Consider the following 14530-nt stretch of genomic DNA (forward strand, 5'->3'; position numbering starts at 1 on the left):
TCTCTCCCTCTCGCTACCCGCCCACCCCCCATCATTCTTCTTCTTCCTTATTCTATTAGCTTCTCTCTATTTACTTTGTCGGCAAAGGAAGGTTGATTAACATTGTTTTAGGCATCAATTGTGCCGTTAGTTCAAACTCATACCGGCATTGTCTTCTTTTGCTTGCATCGCGTCTAACCAAAGTATGTTATAAAAGGGATTGCCTTTAACAACAAACACCGTTGCCTATGAGACTTCCCAAAAACACAGTCTATGAGTTAGAATTTCAGGTCGGAGTTTCAATCATACCCATCTTATCCAGCTCAGTTAGGCCCATCAACGAGCGAGGAGAGTCATCGAGAAACATCATTTGATGTCTGAGAAATTAACCCAAGCCCCGCCAAATGATTGATCAATCGACAGCACTGCGTTGAATTTCCAAGCAGAGATAGTGACGAATATAACTTATCTGTTTCCTGAACTGACTACAACCACTCAATTATGATAAGCTAAAGATTTGATACTAACCAAGAAACATATAGACAAAGATGGCAATAACTATCAAGAAACGTATCCAAGTTGTTCAAGTTATAAATCCTAAACCAACTAAAAGAGTGTTTGTTGTTTTCTATTTGAATTTATCATTATTTCTTTAGACTAACATCTTCTAGATGATTTCAACAAAAAAAAGGAACATGTTCTAGATGTGAGATGACAACTTACTTTTAATCCACTTCCTATTTTTTTGTGGTCCATCTCAAACCACATAACTTGTTAGATAACCAATCACTCAAACCTCATAAACATGTTCTTGTTTCATTCTTTTAGAGCAATTACTAACTAGAAAGTTGTCAAACTATCCCATCCCAAATGGAGATCATTGGTGTTGGAGAACTCCATTCTTATGATCGAAAGAAAGAATTAGAGGCTTTTGACGACACGAAAGCTGGTGTCAAAGGACTAGTTGATGCAGGAGTTCAAAAGATACCTAAGATCTTCGTGAGACCAGAGGATGAGTTAGCTGAAGACTTTGTTTCCGTTGATAGCAGTCAATTTAAGGCTCCGCTTATAGACCTAGAAGGGTTGCTGAAAGATACTCATAAACGTAAAGAGATTGTTGATGGAATTCGTCGCGCATCAGAGACTTGGGGTTTCTTTCAATTGGTGAATCATGGAATCCCTGCAAGTGTGATGAACGAGATGATTGAAGCAGGTCGGAGATTTCATGAGCAAGATGTAGAAACAAAGAAACAGTTCTATTCTAGAGATCAGACTAAAAGAGTGCAGTATAATAGTAATTTTGATCTTTATACAACAAGATCTGCTAACTGGAGGGATAGCTTAGGGACTCGTCTACTGTTTCCTGATCGTCTCGACCCTCAGGAACTACCCGAACCATGCAGGTATACTTATATCTTCAGTTTATTAAATCGCCTATTTGCATATAAATACCAATTGTTCCATAATCTTCCTCTCATCTTCATTCAGGGATATCGCTTTCGAGTATTCAAATCATATCGAAAATCTTGCAGAGACTCTTAATGAATTACTATCAGAGGCTCTTGAGCTTAAACCGGACTACCTTAAGGGCATGAACTGTACTGAGTATTTGTCAACAGCTTGGCATTACTATCCAGCATGCCCAGAACCAGAACTAACTCTGGGTACAAGTAAGCATTCAGATCCAAGTTTCTTCACTATTGTTCTAGAAGATGAAGTTGGTGGTCTTCAGTTTCTTCATCAGAATCACTGGGTTACCATCAAGCCTATTCCAGGATCTTTGGTAGTAAATATTGGTGATCTTCTTCAGGTATGTCTAACAAACAAGTATAATAAGCATGATTTTCATAGACTGAATCATATAAACATAAAAAGTAAATTGTTAGTTTTCTTGGTGCAGCTTATCAGCAACGACAAGTTTAAAAGCGCCGAGCACAGAGTGCTCGCTAATCGTGTTGGACCAAGGGTGTCAATAGCAAGCTTTTTCAGAGCTAGTTCTGACAAAACCACAAAGCTTTATGGTCCTATCCAGGAACTATTATCAGAAGATAATCCACCAAAATATAGAGATGTACCGATAAAAGAGTATAATGACTATTACTTTTCGAAAGGGCTCGATGGGGTTCCCGCCCTTAACTACTTCAAACTCTGAACTTTAGGTATATGCTTATTATATTGTCTCTGGGTTTCTTATAATTGGAGAGATAACCCAATAAATAGAAACTCATGTATAATTGATGTATTCACAAAGATTATGCTTTTGGGTTTTATTGTTTAGTATTTCGAATATGATTTCAATTCCTTGGATTTCAATTCTTTGAAGTTTGAACCCAACTACTATTTTGTGATCAACAACAGGTGGGCTTAGGGGTGTACTCGACCCGAGCTTTTAATGAGCTGCTCGAGCTTGGCTCAACTACTGCTCGTGTTCGACTCGAAGATTAACCACTACGAGCTTAACACGAACCCAAAATCATGATCGTTTATGTAAACGAGCCGAGCTTGATCATTCTGTAGTGTATCCCGAACTACTCGTGAACAGCTCCTTTTACATACTATTATAATAGTGTAGTACGTAATTACGTATTAGTATTGAAACATGTACATAAAATATCAACCATTAAAAGATTATTGTAATATGAATCTTTATTATTGTACGTGACAAATGATCATTGAAGTATTTTGATAATTTAGGAAGTTGTTTTAATTTGAAGCATTTTGATAAACGAGCTCAAAAAAAAGCGAGTTCGAGCTCTTTCAAACTTATACGAGTCGAGCTCGAGCAAGTGGACAATTACTCGAACGAGCTCGAGCTTGAGCAAACAGTCAAGTACACTGACCGAGCTTGAACATCTTACTACTCGGCTGGGCTCGACTAGAGTACACCCCTAGGTGAGCTCAGCTGGTCAAAGCCTACTGGTGCAAGGAGGTAAAGGGTTCAATTCCCTTCTACCTATGCACCTCTCAGGCTTTCACCGCAAAAGAAGCGAGAGAGAGTTGCTTTTTTTTCCGCGAGTATTACTTAGAACACAACTGAAATCAAAATAATTTGAAATCACCCCACCAACTCCAAAAAAGGAAAAGAAACTCTAATTGAAAATTACACGATGAAAGTGCCAAGTGCAGGAATTCTCAAGAACATATTTCTTAGTTTTGCAATTATCAGGTATATATGTGTGAAGAACTAGTATTATTTTTTGAAACTTTGAATGAATATATTTATTTATATCAATCCCTGGGACTTTATGTTATATTTATCTCAGATTTTAGAGTTGTAAATATTAAGCATAGATTTTTCACTTTTTATGCAGCTTATTAGCAATGACAAGTTTATAAGCTCCGAGCACAGAGTACTGGCCAATCGTGTCAGACCAAGAATATCAATAAAGGGGGGTTTTCCAAGCTTCTATTGTCACATCGACGGAAAAGTTATGGACTTATCAAGGAGTTGTTATCTGAAGACAATCCCCCTATATATACAAAGCCATAACCCTTATGGAATATTTCGAGTATTCCACTTCGAAAGGCCTAGACGGCGTCCCTGCCTTGCATTACTTCAAATTATGAAGCTTTGGGTGAACTTGCAATTTGATTTAAATGGTCAGAATAAATGGTGGCTTTGATAAGATATGATCTTAATATAAAGGCTTCGTTCATTTTCGTAAATTCACTTGAGCTCAAGGAGTATAATCATAATCGATTTTAGATTATGTATTAATGAATAATTTGCGCTTATTACTTACTCTATCCAGTCTCTTCTTCTTTCTTAAACTCAATCGATAAAAAAACATAGTCTACGGCAATAGTTAGAATCTCGCGTCGGAGTTTCAACCATGCCCATCTTATCAAGCTCAGCTAGGCCCATGAACGAGCGAGGAGAGTCATTGGGAAACATCATTTGACTACTACCGTTCAATTATGATAAGCTAAAGATTTGATACTAATCAAGGAACATATAGACAAAGATGGCAATAACTATCAAGAAACATTCACAAATTGTTCAAGTTATAAATCCTAAAACCCCTAAAAATAGTGCTTGTTTTCTATTTGAATTTATTCATCATAATTTCTTTAGGTAGCATGTTTTAGATGTGAGATGACAACTTACTTCCAATCCACCTCCTATTTTTTTGTGGTCAATCTCACACCACATAACTTCTTAGATAACCTGTCACTCAAATCTAATACATATATGGTTCTTGTTAGTTGTTACATTGTTTTGTGCAAACCTTAGATAACTAGAAAGCTGTTGAACTATCTTATCCTAAATGGAGGTCATTGGTGTTGGAGAACTCCATGCTTATGATCGAAAGAAAGAATTAAAAGCTTTTGACGACACGAAAGCTGGTTTCAAAGGACTAGTTGATGCAGGAGTCCAAAAGATACCTAAGATCTTCGTGAGACCAGACGATGAGTTAGCTGAGGACGTCGTTTCCCTTGATAGCAGTCAATTTAAGGCTCCGCTGATAGACCTAGAAGGGCTGCTGAAAGATACTCATAAACGTAAAGAGATTGTTGATGGAATCCGTCGTGCATCAGAGACTTGGGGTTTCTTTCAATTGGTGAATCATGGAATCCCTGCAAGTGTGACGAACGAGATGATTGAAGCAGGTCGGAGATTTCATGAGCAAGATGTAGAAACAAAGAAACAGTTCTATTCTAGAGATCAGACTAAAAGAGTGCGGTATGATAGTAATTTCGATCTTTATACAACAAGATCTGCTAACTGGAGGGACAGCTTTGGGACTCATATGTTGTTTCCTGATCGTCTCGACCCCAAGGAATTGCCCGAAACATGCAGGTATAGATATATCTTCAGTTTATTAAGTTGCCTATTTGTATATAAACACCAATCATTCCATAATGTATTTGTCATCTTCATTCAGGGATATAGCTTTCGAGTATTCAAAGCATATCGAAAATCTAGCAGAGACTCTTAATGAATTACTGTCAGAGGCTCTTGAGTTAAAACCAGACTACCTTAAGGGCATGGACTGTACCGAGTTTTTGTCAACAGTCTGGCATTACTATCCAGCATGCCCAGAACCAGAACTAACTCTGGGTACAAGTAGGCATTCGGATCCAAGTTTCTTCACTATTGTTCTAGAAGATGAAGTTGGTGGTCTTCAGTTTCTTCATCAGAATCACTGGGTTACCATCAAGCCTATTCCAGGATCTTTGGTAGTAAATATTGGTGATCTTCTTCAGGTATGTCTAACTAACGAGAATAAGCATGATTTTCACTGACTTAATCATATGAACATAAAAAGTAAATTGCTTGTTTTCTTGGTGCAGCTTATCAGCAACGACAAGTTTAAAAGCGCCGAGCACAGAGTGCTTGCTAATCGTGTTGGACCAAGGGTGTCAATAGCAAGCTTTTTCAAAGCTAGTTCTGACAAAACCACAAAGCTTTATGGTCCTAGCAAGGAACTATTATCTAAAGATAATCCACCAAAATATAGAGATGTAACGATAAAAGAGTATAATGACTATTACTTTTCGAAAGGGCTCGATGGGGTTCCCGCCCTTAACTACTTCAAGCTCTGAATTTTAGGCACATGGCTATATCTGTCTCTGGGTTTCTTATAATTGAAGAGATAACCCAATTAGTAGATAACTCATGTGTAATTGATGTATTAAGAAAGATTATGCGTTTGGGTTTTATTGTTTAGTATTTTGAATTATAAATGGATTTCAATTCTCAGAAGTTTGAACCCAACTACTATTCTGTGATCAACAACAGGTGAGCTCAACTGGTCATAGCCTACTGGTGCAAGGGGGTAAAGGGTTCAATCCCCTTCTACCCATGCACCTCTTAGGCTTTCACCGAGAAAAAAAAAAGCGAGAGATAGAGAAATGCCTCTTTCCGATAGTGTTATGTAGAACTTAACTCGGAGGAAGATGTCACATCTTCCTCACCACATACCTTTTATGAAATCAAAGAAATTGTAATTGAAAATTACAGGATGGAAGTGCCAAGTGTAGAAATTTTCGAGAAGAGCATATTTTTCAGTTTTGCATTTAATTTTTCAGATAGAGTTGGAGAAACAAACTAAGCAAAAGTACTTCAACTACAAAGCCATGAAACTAATAACAAACAAGATGAGTCAATACCAACTTCTTCTTCCTTACTCAGTTCTCGCCAAGTGGAGTGATTTTCTTGTGTAATTTCAGTTTCAATGCAAAATTCATGAACCAAATCCAATGAACATTGAAGAACAACTTCCCTTCCATTATCATTAGTATATAGGTAATGTGTTGATTTGTCTTATACAAATCTCCAGTTTTATGGAGTAAACTAAACAGAAAAGTTGGAAACAGATACTTGAGCAAATAGTCATGGCAGAATTCAAATTTGGGCAAACTTACAGGAGGTTTATACCACATCTTCTCATGACTCTGACTCAGGTTTTTGTTCCAGTTCTCCTTTTCCTCACTAAAGCTTCCTTGAATCATGGGATGAATGTGTATATCTTCGTTACTTATCGACTTACGACAGCTGCTTTTTTCGTGTTTCCATTCGCTTATTTCCTTGAAAGGTAAAAACATAACTTTTGTCATGATTTATGAATGTTAAGAACAAGCAAAATGATAATAGACTACATGACAATTTTCTTAACATAACGAAGAAGATATCAACTTGTTTATGCAAGGAAAAGAAATGAGAAGATAAGATCTTCTTTAAGAGCCAATACTGCAAAGGGTAGAAAACGATAGAAGTTCCTCATCGAACTTTTTCTTTGTTTCGTTTTTTCTTTCTTGCAGAAGAGTAAGGCCCAAGTTGACATTAGCACTATTTGCAGAGATATTTGCAATTTCCCTATTCGGGTGAGGAGACCAATTACAAATTTCAATCATATATAGTTGATCTAATAACAAAGCAATTAAAACAATTTCATATGATTACAGAGTTACTCCAACTATGATCTTCTACTTCGCTGGCTTTAAGCATTGCTCTCCAACTATTTCGGCGTTACTCTTCAACACAATCGCTCCTTTAACTCTTATAATTGCAGTTACGCTTAGGTCAGTACCTGTTTTGATTTCATATTGAAGATCTTTCCTCACTACACAAGAAAAACGCCGAGATGTGTTTCATATGTAGGTTGGAAGCTCTCAAGTTTAGGAGTTCTAGAGGAATGGCTAAAGTTATTGGGACGGTGTTTTCCTTGGCTGGTGTCGTGATCATGACATTGTACAAAGGACCTGGAACAAGAACTTCTTGGGGTGCCTTAATCAATATCGAAGGAAAGAAGAGTATCGTGCATGAGAATCAGATTCTGGGTTCGATTCTAGTTCTTGCTAGTTGCATATCATCGGCTATATGGTACATCATGCAGGTACAAACTCTAAGAATCTAGAACGACAGTATTTTCTCAGAACTAGCATTGAAGCAACGATAATTATGAAAATAGCTGAAAATTAATGTGAATAGGCGATGAAGGTAACACATACTAATGATCGAACTGCACATTTTAGGCAATCACATTAAAGAAATATCCTGCGCAACTTTCACTTACTACATGGATGATGTTTATTTCTGGAGCACAATCAGCAATTCTCGCGGTGATCATTGAACATAAACTGAAATCATGGGCAATTGGACACGGCATAGACTTATGGGCTGTCATTTACTCTGTAAGAGATAGTTTACTATGAAATCTATGATCTTGATAAATAGTTGGATTATTCATCATTCATGTATCTCTTATCATATGGCTGATGCATTTCAGGGAGTGGTGTGCTCTGGCCTAACAATATTCATCCAACTATTCTGTACAGAAAAGAAAGGTCCAGTTTTTGTTTCCATGTTTAACCCCCTCGGGACAGTATTTACAGCAGTTCTAGCTTACTTTGTTCTTGGTGAAAAAATGTATATGGGAAGGTAAAATAATGTTTCATATCATCGTTTCTGCCTCTTTCTCTGTTTATCAGTTTGTTTTTCTAATAGTTCTTCGACTATTTTAGTTGCATTGGAGGAGTTATAGTAATCGTTGGTCTCTACTTGGTATTATGGGGTCAAGAAGAGGATATAAAACCCAAAATTAGCGCCGAAGAAATCGAGATCGGCGCCAAAGAACTTGAAATTGGACCTCAAGACCCGTCTAGTCTGAGGCATGAAGAGCCCAAGGAAGCGAAGATACAAGTAGTTACTTTAGAGTGAAGGGAGCAATGTTAAGGGAATAACTAAGAGTTGGAGTGCTGCTAAAGAACACATATGTCAGCGTGTCGCATAAGTTGTACTCCGTTTCCTAAATTATTTTTGATTTCGACTTAGCTGATACAGGATGACAATAGGTTGTTCGTTAAGTAAATTTATTTTTCATTTCTAATGGAAAAACAAATCATTTCTATTTCAGAAACAACATTTATCTGCAGCATTTACCATATAAAAATCAAAACTCATGAAAAAAATCAACGAATTCAAGATAACCATGAAAATTTTCTCCTCGAAGATCGATAGAAATGATAAATTTTATAGAAGAAATGAGAAAAACTTGCATAACATTGTCTGTCAAATTGTTCCTTAACTAGTTCAAAATTAAGGCAAGTCAAAGAGATCGACTGATTTACATGTCCTAGGAGGGCAAAAGTTTCAGTCAAATTAAACAAGAACCTGAGTGCTGCAAGGAACCCTTGTTAAAGTACTAAGCCACAGGAGGCCTGAGAACATGATCTTGGGATGTGTCGAGAGCAGTTGGAGGAATCCATTGCCACATAGGAAAACCACCATAGTTGGGGTATGCCATCATTTTGTTAACTCCAACTTGATATGCTGCTGGGTGTGGTGATACAAATCCAGCTGGGACAACATTCATGGATTTAACCTGTTGCTCTGTTCTTTCTTTGTCCGCCTTCAGTACAAGTTTCTCTTCACGAAGTTCATTTTTCTCTACCTGAAATAACGACAAACATATATAAGAGATTCTAGTGGAACGAAGTCTAGAAACTACTGTACTTGTCATCAATCAAAATGGATAAGGTATAATTTCCATTTAAGGACTTGGGGTGTGATCAATTTGTTTTTTTTTTCAGACTATCATCCATCTCTCATATGATAGAATGGTTTTTTCGCTTACAAATAACATCACAATCAATCTCATAGCTCAAGTTCTGCAAAATGGTAAAGTTCATTCTGATTCAAGTTCTGATTTTGGTAGAATTTCGAGTACTAAGCACCATTATGAAAATTGACACCATTGGTCATCTCTGATGTTCCAGATCAAATGGTTTCTGTATGAAGAAGATATTCGTAAAGGAGAAATACCTTTAGATGTTTAATCTCCTCTTGGAGTTTTTCATTTGCATCTTTAAGTTCTTGAGTCTCACTTCTTAGCTGGTTTAAGACCCGAATCGCATCATTGAGTATGGCAGACTTGTCAGTTTTAGCAGGTCGCCCTGGCTCCAAAATATTGCTCAAATCTGTAAACCTGCATAAAGACCAAGTGAATTTTCTCAGTATAATACTTCCTAATCAACTTAAATTTTTCTAAGAAAACATATCAGAAGTTCAGAACTGTATACGGATAATTCTTGCTGGATTGACCCTAATCACTCTACCACATTGATAACATGGTACTTTCTCCTCCAAGAGATTGTCTTAGAAATAGACTGAGATCTTAAGAAGAAGGACAAAAAAAAGAGACCCGTAACAATAACAAGCATACCTATCGTTCATCTTGTCCCTTCGCATTTTCTCACGGCATGCTTTGGTTCCTGCCTTACTACATGACTCAGTACTTCCCCTATACATATCAACGCCTCCACGGTAAATTTTCATCACAAGGTTAGGCAAGAGATGTCTAAAATTATAACATCCCCTTAGTAGAAAAATAACTTTAATGTCCAAGAAAAAGATGTACCGTTTCCTCGAGCACTCGTTTTCTTGAGAAAAAACAGCAGCAGGTGAAGCATCAAGTTCCATACAAGCACTACAAAGCCAAACCACCAAAAACATATAAGAGGAAGAAAAAGTATTAGCTGAGAAGTAAGATTCATCCCACAAGTACTTCAGCAACTATGATGAAAAAGTCATGAAAATCTGTAACTTGCTGAATCAGATCACAGATTTCAAACAAACTACTGAAAGCGAACTGATTGAGTTCAATTTGCAAATAAAAGATTAGGGTTAGGAGTTATGCTCTAATTTCTTTAGATGCTTGAAAAACAATACAACTTTTTGGAAAGACAAGATCTTTCATTTTTCTATGCTGATCCCAAACCCAAACACAGATTAATACTCATAATTCGGACTAGAAAAATAGCTGATCATTACAAAAAAAAAATTAAAAATTCTCTGAAATTAACATTCTCAATTCAGACAACCAGTTTCAATAACAAAGATAGAAAAGCTATTTTCTGTGCAAAAATGGCGAGATAAACAGGACAGAGAGAAAATTAAGAAACCCTAAAACAAAAAAACGAAAATTAAGCAAAAACTATAAAAACAAAAGAAAAAAGTTGATACCTTTCATTACTCCAATAGAAATCAGTTGATGCTGCTTCTTCCATGATACAATTATAATCTATTAGATTCCAATTACCATCCTCCTGAAATGAATCCATCTTCTTCTTCTTGTGATCTTCTTCTTGAACAATCGAAACAACAGAAACCCTAGAATTGAAATTTGTGAGTACAGAGAACCAAAAAAACTTCCTCTTTTCTGTTATAGACCGCTGTTTTGCTGGGAAAGATTTGGGCGGAAAGTGAGATGAAGACCGCGAATTTGTAACTACAATGACGAAAATACCCCCTTATATTATCTACCAAATGAAAACAAACACAAGGGTTTTTTGGGGATAAATGTAAAACAAAAAAAGGATAATTATTTGATTTTAATATGGGCAAAAAATTGATGACAAAAATAAAAATAAAGGATGAGGCGATGTCCACGTAGGCATGCCTTAGTCAACTAAAATATGAAAATAATATTTCACCCAAGTTGATGATTTAACAACCCCACTATTATAATTAGCATCTAATTATATACATATTATAAAAAGTGCAATCTATACATAAAAAATAAAATAAACATTTTTGGATAAGTGAAAGCATTGAATGTGGTTTCTGAATAATAAAACATTGCACACGTCTCACCCTCACGTCACCATGTCAGGTTAACAATAAAAGTTTTTATATTTTTACCATGACGACGGTGTAGAAAAATGTATTGCAAAATTTTTTTCGTAATTGAGAGTTATAATATTATACATAATATAAACGTAAATATTATCAAAAAAAAATTCTTTTAGGTCGAAATGATCAAAATGTTGATTTAGGATAGGTAACTATTGATATTTGTAGGGGAATATCCACCTTAAGTTTTAAACAGAGGATTTGAAATATATTTGTAAGGGAATATCCAACTTCCTGCCTAGCCCCTAGCTTTATCAAAAATTCTCCCTTCGCCGGAGAAGACGATGAGGTGGCGAAAAGATGAGGTTGCAGAGAGAGAGGAAGAGATGTAGGGGAGATAGTTGATGACTGGTTAACGACATTCTAACGGCAACTGAAAAAAGAGGCTATCTGAGAATTTTTAATAAAGTTAGGGGTTGGACGGGAAGTTGGTCACAAAGTTAGGGGCTATTAGGGAAATAACCCTTAATGTATTCTTGCAAGAGTGAGATTGTAATTTTTCCCCTTCTTAATACCATTTCCCTACTTAATAGATAACCATTTGCTACCTATGAGGATTCTCTTCTCCAATTGAGGTGATTGGATTCACACAAATGAAAACCAAACACTATAAGTTTTTTCTTAAACAACAAGTAGAATTCTTCCTTTCTATTATATTCATTGGTACTAGTCATTGATATTGTTGAAATCATCTCCTCTCTTTCGTGAGATTTTTTAGGACATTTTAATAAGTTGTTAATAAGTTGTTTAATAGTTGGTTTTTTTGAATAAATAAAATATTGGAAAATTCCTAACTTGATTGACCTATTCCTCATCATCACTTGAGTGGAAATTTGTAAGAATCTCATCCTTTCAAATTTGACCCCTAAACATGATAAGTCTCTTACAAAAATCATGGGTGGAGATTTGGGATTGAGGTGTCTTAATCAATTGCCCAAGTAGTCTCGAAATCGCTTTCCAAAAATGTGGACAAGGTAACCAAATTAATTTTCTGGGATGTTAATAAAGGTACTAACATTAACATATGGTATGATTATTGGATTCCTAATCACCCTCCCCCTATATGTAACACTAATAATTGTACTCTCTCTATGGTTTCTCAACTTATTACTGATAACCACTGGAATATTAATATTCTAAACCAATGTTTCAACCAAGAGATATGTAACTCTATTTTGAGTATAAATCTGCAGGAAAATCTTGATGATACAGCTCGATGGACGCTTACAAGATCAGGTAAATTTACAATTAAATCGATGTACTATTATCTTAGAACGGAAAATAATGTTCATGAAACAAAGGAGTGGAATTTTATTTGGAATCTCTCAGTCCAACCGAAAATCAAACTATTCCTCTGGAAATGTTGTACAAACAGCCTGCCAGTTCGAGGTAAAATTGGTCGATTTATTGGTCAATCTTCTGAATGTGTCTTTTGCCCGGCTAATGAATCTCTTGCTCATGCCCTTTTACATTGTGATTTGGCTACTGTGGTTTGGTTTCATTTTGGAATTTTTTCGAGATGCATTGATAATCTTACTGACTGGATCATAACGTGAAAAGCTCTAGATGATCAACTTTGTAGTCTTTTTTCTAATATTATTTGGCAGTTTGGAAAGCACGATGTGATAAATGCTTCTCTAAGGTGAACATCCTCCCCATGATGGTGATAGATCAAGTGGAAAGTACACCAAACCTCCTCAGAAAGCAGTCACCTTCACAACCATCAGTTCGTTGTGCTATATGGTCTCCCCCAGTTGCTCCTTTCACCAAAATTAATGTCGACGCCTCCTTTTTGGAGGGTACAGCTCTAGCAGGGATTGGAGGTATTATGTTTGATGAGCAAGCTAACTTTCTAGCAGCAGCAGCAAGTAATTATAGAGGCCAAAATGCGGAAGAAAGTGAATGTTGGGCTATTATCAAAGCTCTTCAATGGGCTACTTTCCAGAAAGTAGGGTACCTTCATATTGAAAGTGACAACTGCAACTTAGTGCAATTTCTCAACGGGTCACAGGTGGATATTTGCTGGCAAGCAGGCAAATTAATGGCCAAACTCCGTCAGCTTGAAGATAACTTCGCCAAAGTCATTTACACTCACATCAGCAGAGAAGGGAACCAGAAGGCGGACATCTTAGCTAAATGGAGTCGCTTGCATTCCGGAACCTGGATTTGGAAAGAGCTTACGGACCTTCCAGAAGTCTTACGGGAGTCTCTAAGTTAGTTTTAGTTTTTCGTTTTTCTCCTCAACAAAAAAAAAAGAAAAAAAAAAAGTAGTCTCGAAGAGGAAATATGGGGCTGTTGGTGACTTTGGTGTGTCTAGTTCTTTGATGGTCATTGGCTTCAAAGGATTTCAATGGCCATATTCCAAGTCTTAAGGTGGTACCCACAACACAAATCACATTACACTTTTTTTCTTTTGTTGAAAGAAATCAAATCACACTTTAATAATGGTGGATCCTTCTTTCAACAAAAAAAAAAAATAGTAATGGTGGATCTTTTTGAAATAAAGACCACCAAATAAAATCTTGTGGCATATTTATAGGGAATATTGCTACATATATTATATACTCGCCTAGATGTTTTGCCAATCTTGGATTTTTCTTCAAAATCTCAATGGTATCAAACATTAATCTTAAAAATCTTATTGGAAATAGTCTTAATACGGTTTTTGTCACCATCTCAGGGCCGTGTGGTGGGGGGTGCGGGCCGTGCGCCCGCACAGGGCCCCCCACCACATGGGGCCTTACTAAGTTAATTTTATCTTACCTACATGCAAACTTTTACCCTTTAAACAGATTTTCAACTAATAACTCCATGTAGGTATATTAGCGCAGTGGACAAGTATGTCTGTTCGGAACCAGTGGACAAGTATGTCTGTTCGGAACCAGTGGCCAGTGGTTCGAACCCTCCTCGCCTCAATCTTTAAGTTTTTTTTCCCTACTTCAATTTAGTAGTAAAGGACTTTCAAATTGCTAACAAATAACAATGATAAAAGATTACCAAAACTAAATTTGTCTTTGTAAATATAAATTCTCATTTTTTTTGCTTTGCTAATTCGATAATGTTTACAATAAAAAGTAAACAACATTTGCAATTTTGACGGTTTTTTTCAATTAATGAGTGTGTATTGTAAAAATTCTAGAAAAAAAAAAAGAAGACAATTTTCTATTTTGTTCTTTAGTACTATTGATAGTGGATTGAAAAATAACGAAAAATCATCTCTAATTTATAAATTTTATCAGATTTTGTTTGTATGGTTATATGAATTTAAAGTTAATAAAAAATTAAATAAAAGATGAATTTTACGATCTATCTTCTTTTTGTAGTTAAATAATTCGGAATTCTTCATTATTTACCATGTAAGAATATTTATATTCAAAAAGAATGTGAGAACATTTAAATTTTATGGATTGTTGT

General features: G+C 36.0%; 5 protein-coding genes across 9 annotated transcripts; 4 read left to right on the plus strand and 1 right to left on the minus strand.

The window, feature by feature from the left end:
* The first annotated feature begins 223 nt into the window (after positions 1-223).
* On the plus strand, positions 224-3719 carry LOC147555260 (1-aminocyclopropane-1-carboxylate oxidase homolog 11-like). Of its 4 annotated transcripts, XM_086662584.1 has the most exons (5): positions 550-593; positions 671-1382; positions 1468-1789; positions 1880-2138; positions 2338-2668. In XM_086662584.1, exons 2-4 carry the CDS (start codon positions 850-852, stop codon positions 2129-2131), a joined length of 1107 nt encoding a protein of 368 aa, XP_086518710.1. In that variant the 5' UTR covers positions 550-593; positions 671-849; the 3' UTR covers positions 2132-2138; positions 2338-2668. The 4 variants fall into 4 exon arrangements, with proteins under 4 accessions (XP_086518711.1, XP_086518710.1, XP_086518712.1 ...); XM_086662585.1 differs by lacking the exon at positions 2338-2668 and having other exon boundaries at positions 224-593; positions 1880-2292; XM_086662586.1 differs by lacking the exons at positions 550-593; positions 2338-2668 and adding an exon at positions 3291-3719 and having other exon boundaries at positions 600-1382.
* Positions 3720-3935: 216 nt separating this feature from the next.
* On the minus strand, positions 3936-10757 carry LOC147555261 (transcription factor bHLH104-like). 2 transcript variants are annotated; one of them, XR_015234803.1, is made up of 7 exons: positions 10448-10757; positions 9843-9911; positions 9648-9725; positions 9248-9410; positions 8597-8876; positions 6349-6510; positions 3936-4557 (listed from the first exon to the last, which is right to left on the minus strand). XR_015234803.1 is itself a non-coding variant. In XM_086662589.1 (6 exons), the coding sequence occupies exons 1-5, from the start codon at positions 10543-10545 to the stop codon at positions 8628-8630; spliced, it is 657 nt and encodes a 218-aa protein (XP_086518715.1). In that variant the 5' UTR covers positions 10546-10757; the 3' UTR covers positions 6191-6510; positions 8597-8627. The 2 variants fall into 2 exon arrangements, 1 of the variants encoding a protein (XP_086518715.1); XM_086662589.1 differs by lacking the exon at positions 3936-4557 and having other exon boundaries at positions 6191-6510.
* On the plus strand, positions 4018-5686 carry LOC147555262 (1-aminocyclopropane-1-carboxylate oxidase homolog 11-like). The gene is made up of 3 exons (XM_086662587.1): positions 4018-4780; positions 4866-5187; positions 5275-5686. Exons 1-3 carry the CDS (start codon positions 4248-4250, stop codon positions 5524-5526), a joined length of 1107 nt encoding a protein of 368 aa, XP_086518713.1. The 5' UTR covers positions 4018-4247; the 3' UTR covers positions 5527-5686.
* LOC147555263 (WAT1-related protein At2g37450-like) lies at positions 6222-8342 on the plus strand. Its single transcript, XM_086662580.1, has 7 exons — positions 6222-6518; positions 6745-6807; positions 6889-7005; positions 7085-7319; positions 7459-7617; positions 7713-7864; positions 7948-8342. The coding sequence occupies exons 1-7, from the start codon at positions 6319-6321 to the stop codon at positions 8141-8143; spliced, it is 1122 nt and encodes a 373-aa protein (XP_086518706.1). The 5' UTR covers positions 6222-6318; the 3' UTR covers positions 8144-8342.
* Positions 10758-12243: 1486 nt separating the features above from the next.
* On the plus strand, positions 12244-13386 carry LOC147555264 (uncharacterized). Its single transcript, XM_086660964.1, has 2 exons — positions 12244-12352; positions 12724-13386. The coding sequence occupies exon 2, from the start codon at positions 12774-12776 to the stop codon at positions 13332-13334; it is 561 nt and encodes a 186-aa protein (XP_086517090.1). The 5' UTR covers positions 12244-12352; positions 12724-12773; the 3' UTR covers positions 13335-13386.
* Positions 13387-14530: the final 1144 nt, after the last annotated feature.

This window comes from Eschscholzia californica, unplaced genomic scaffold, assembly GCF_041429995.1.
Source record: "Eschscholzia californica isolate CP2 unplaced genomic scaffold, dmEscCali1.0.p SCAF_2, whole genome shotgun sequence".
Lineage (NCBI taxonomy): Eukaryota > Viridiplantae > Streptophyta > Magnoliopsida > Ranunculales > Papaveraceae > Eschscholzia > Eschscholzia californica.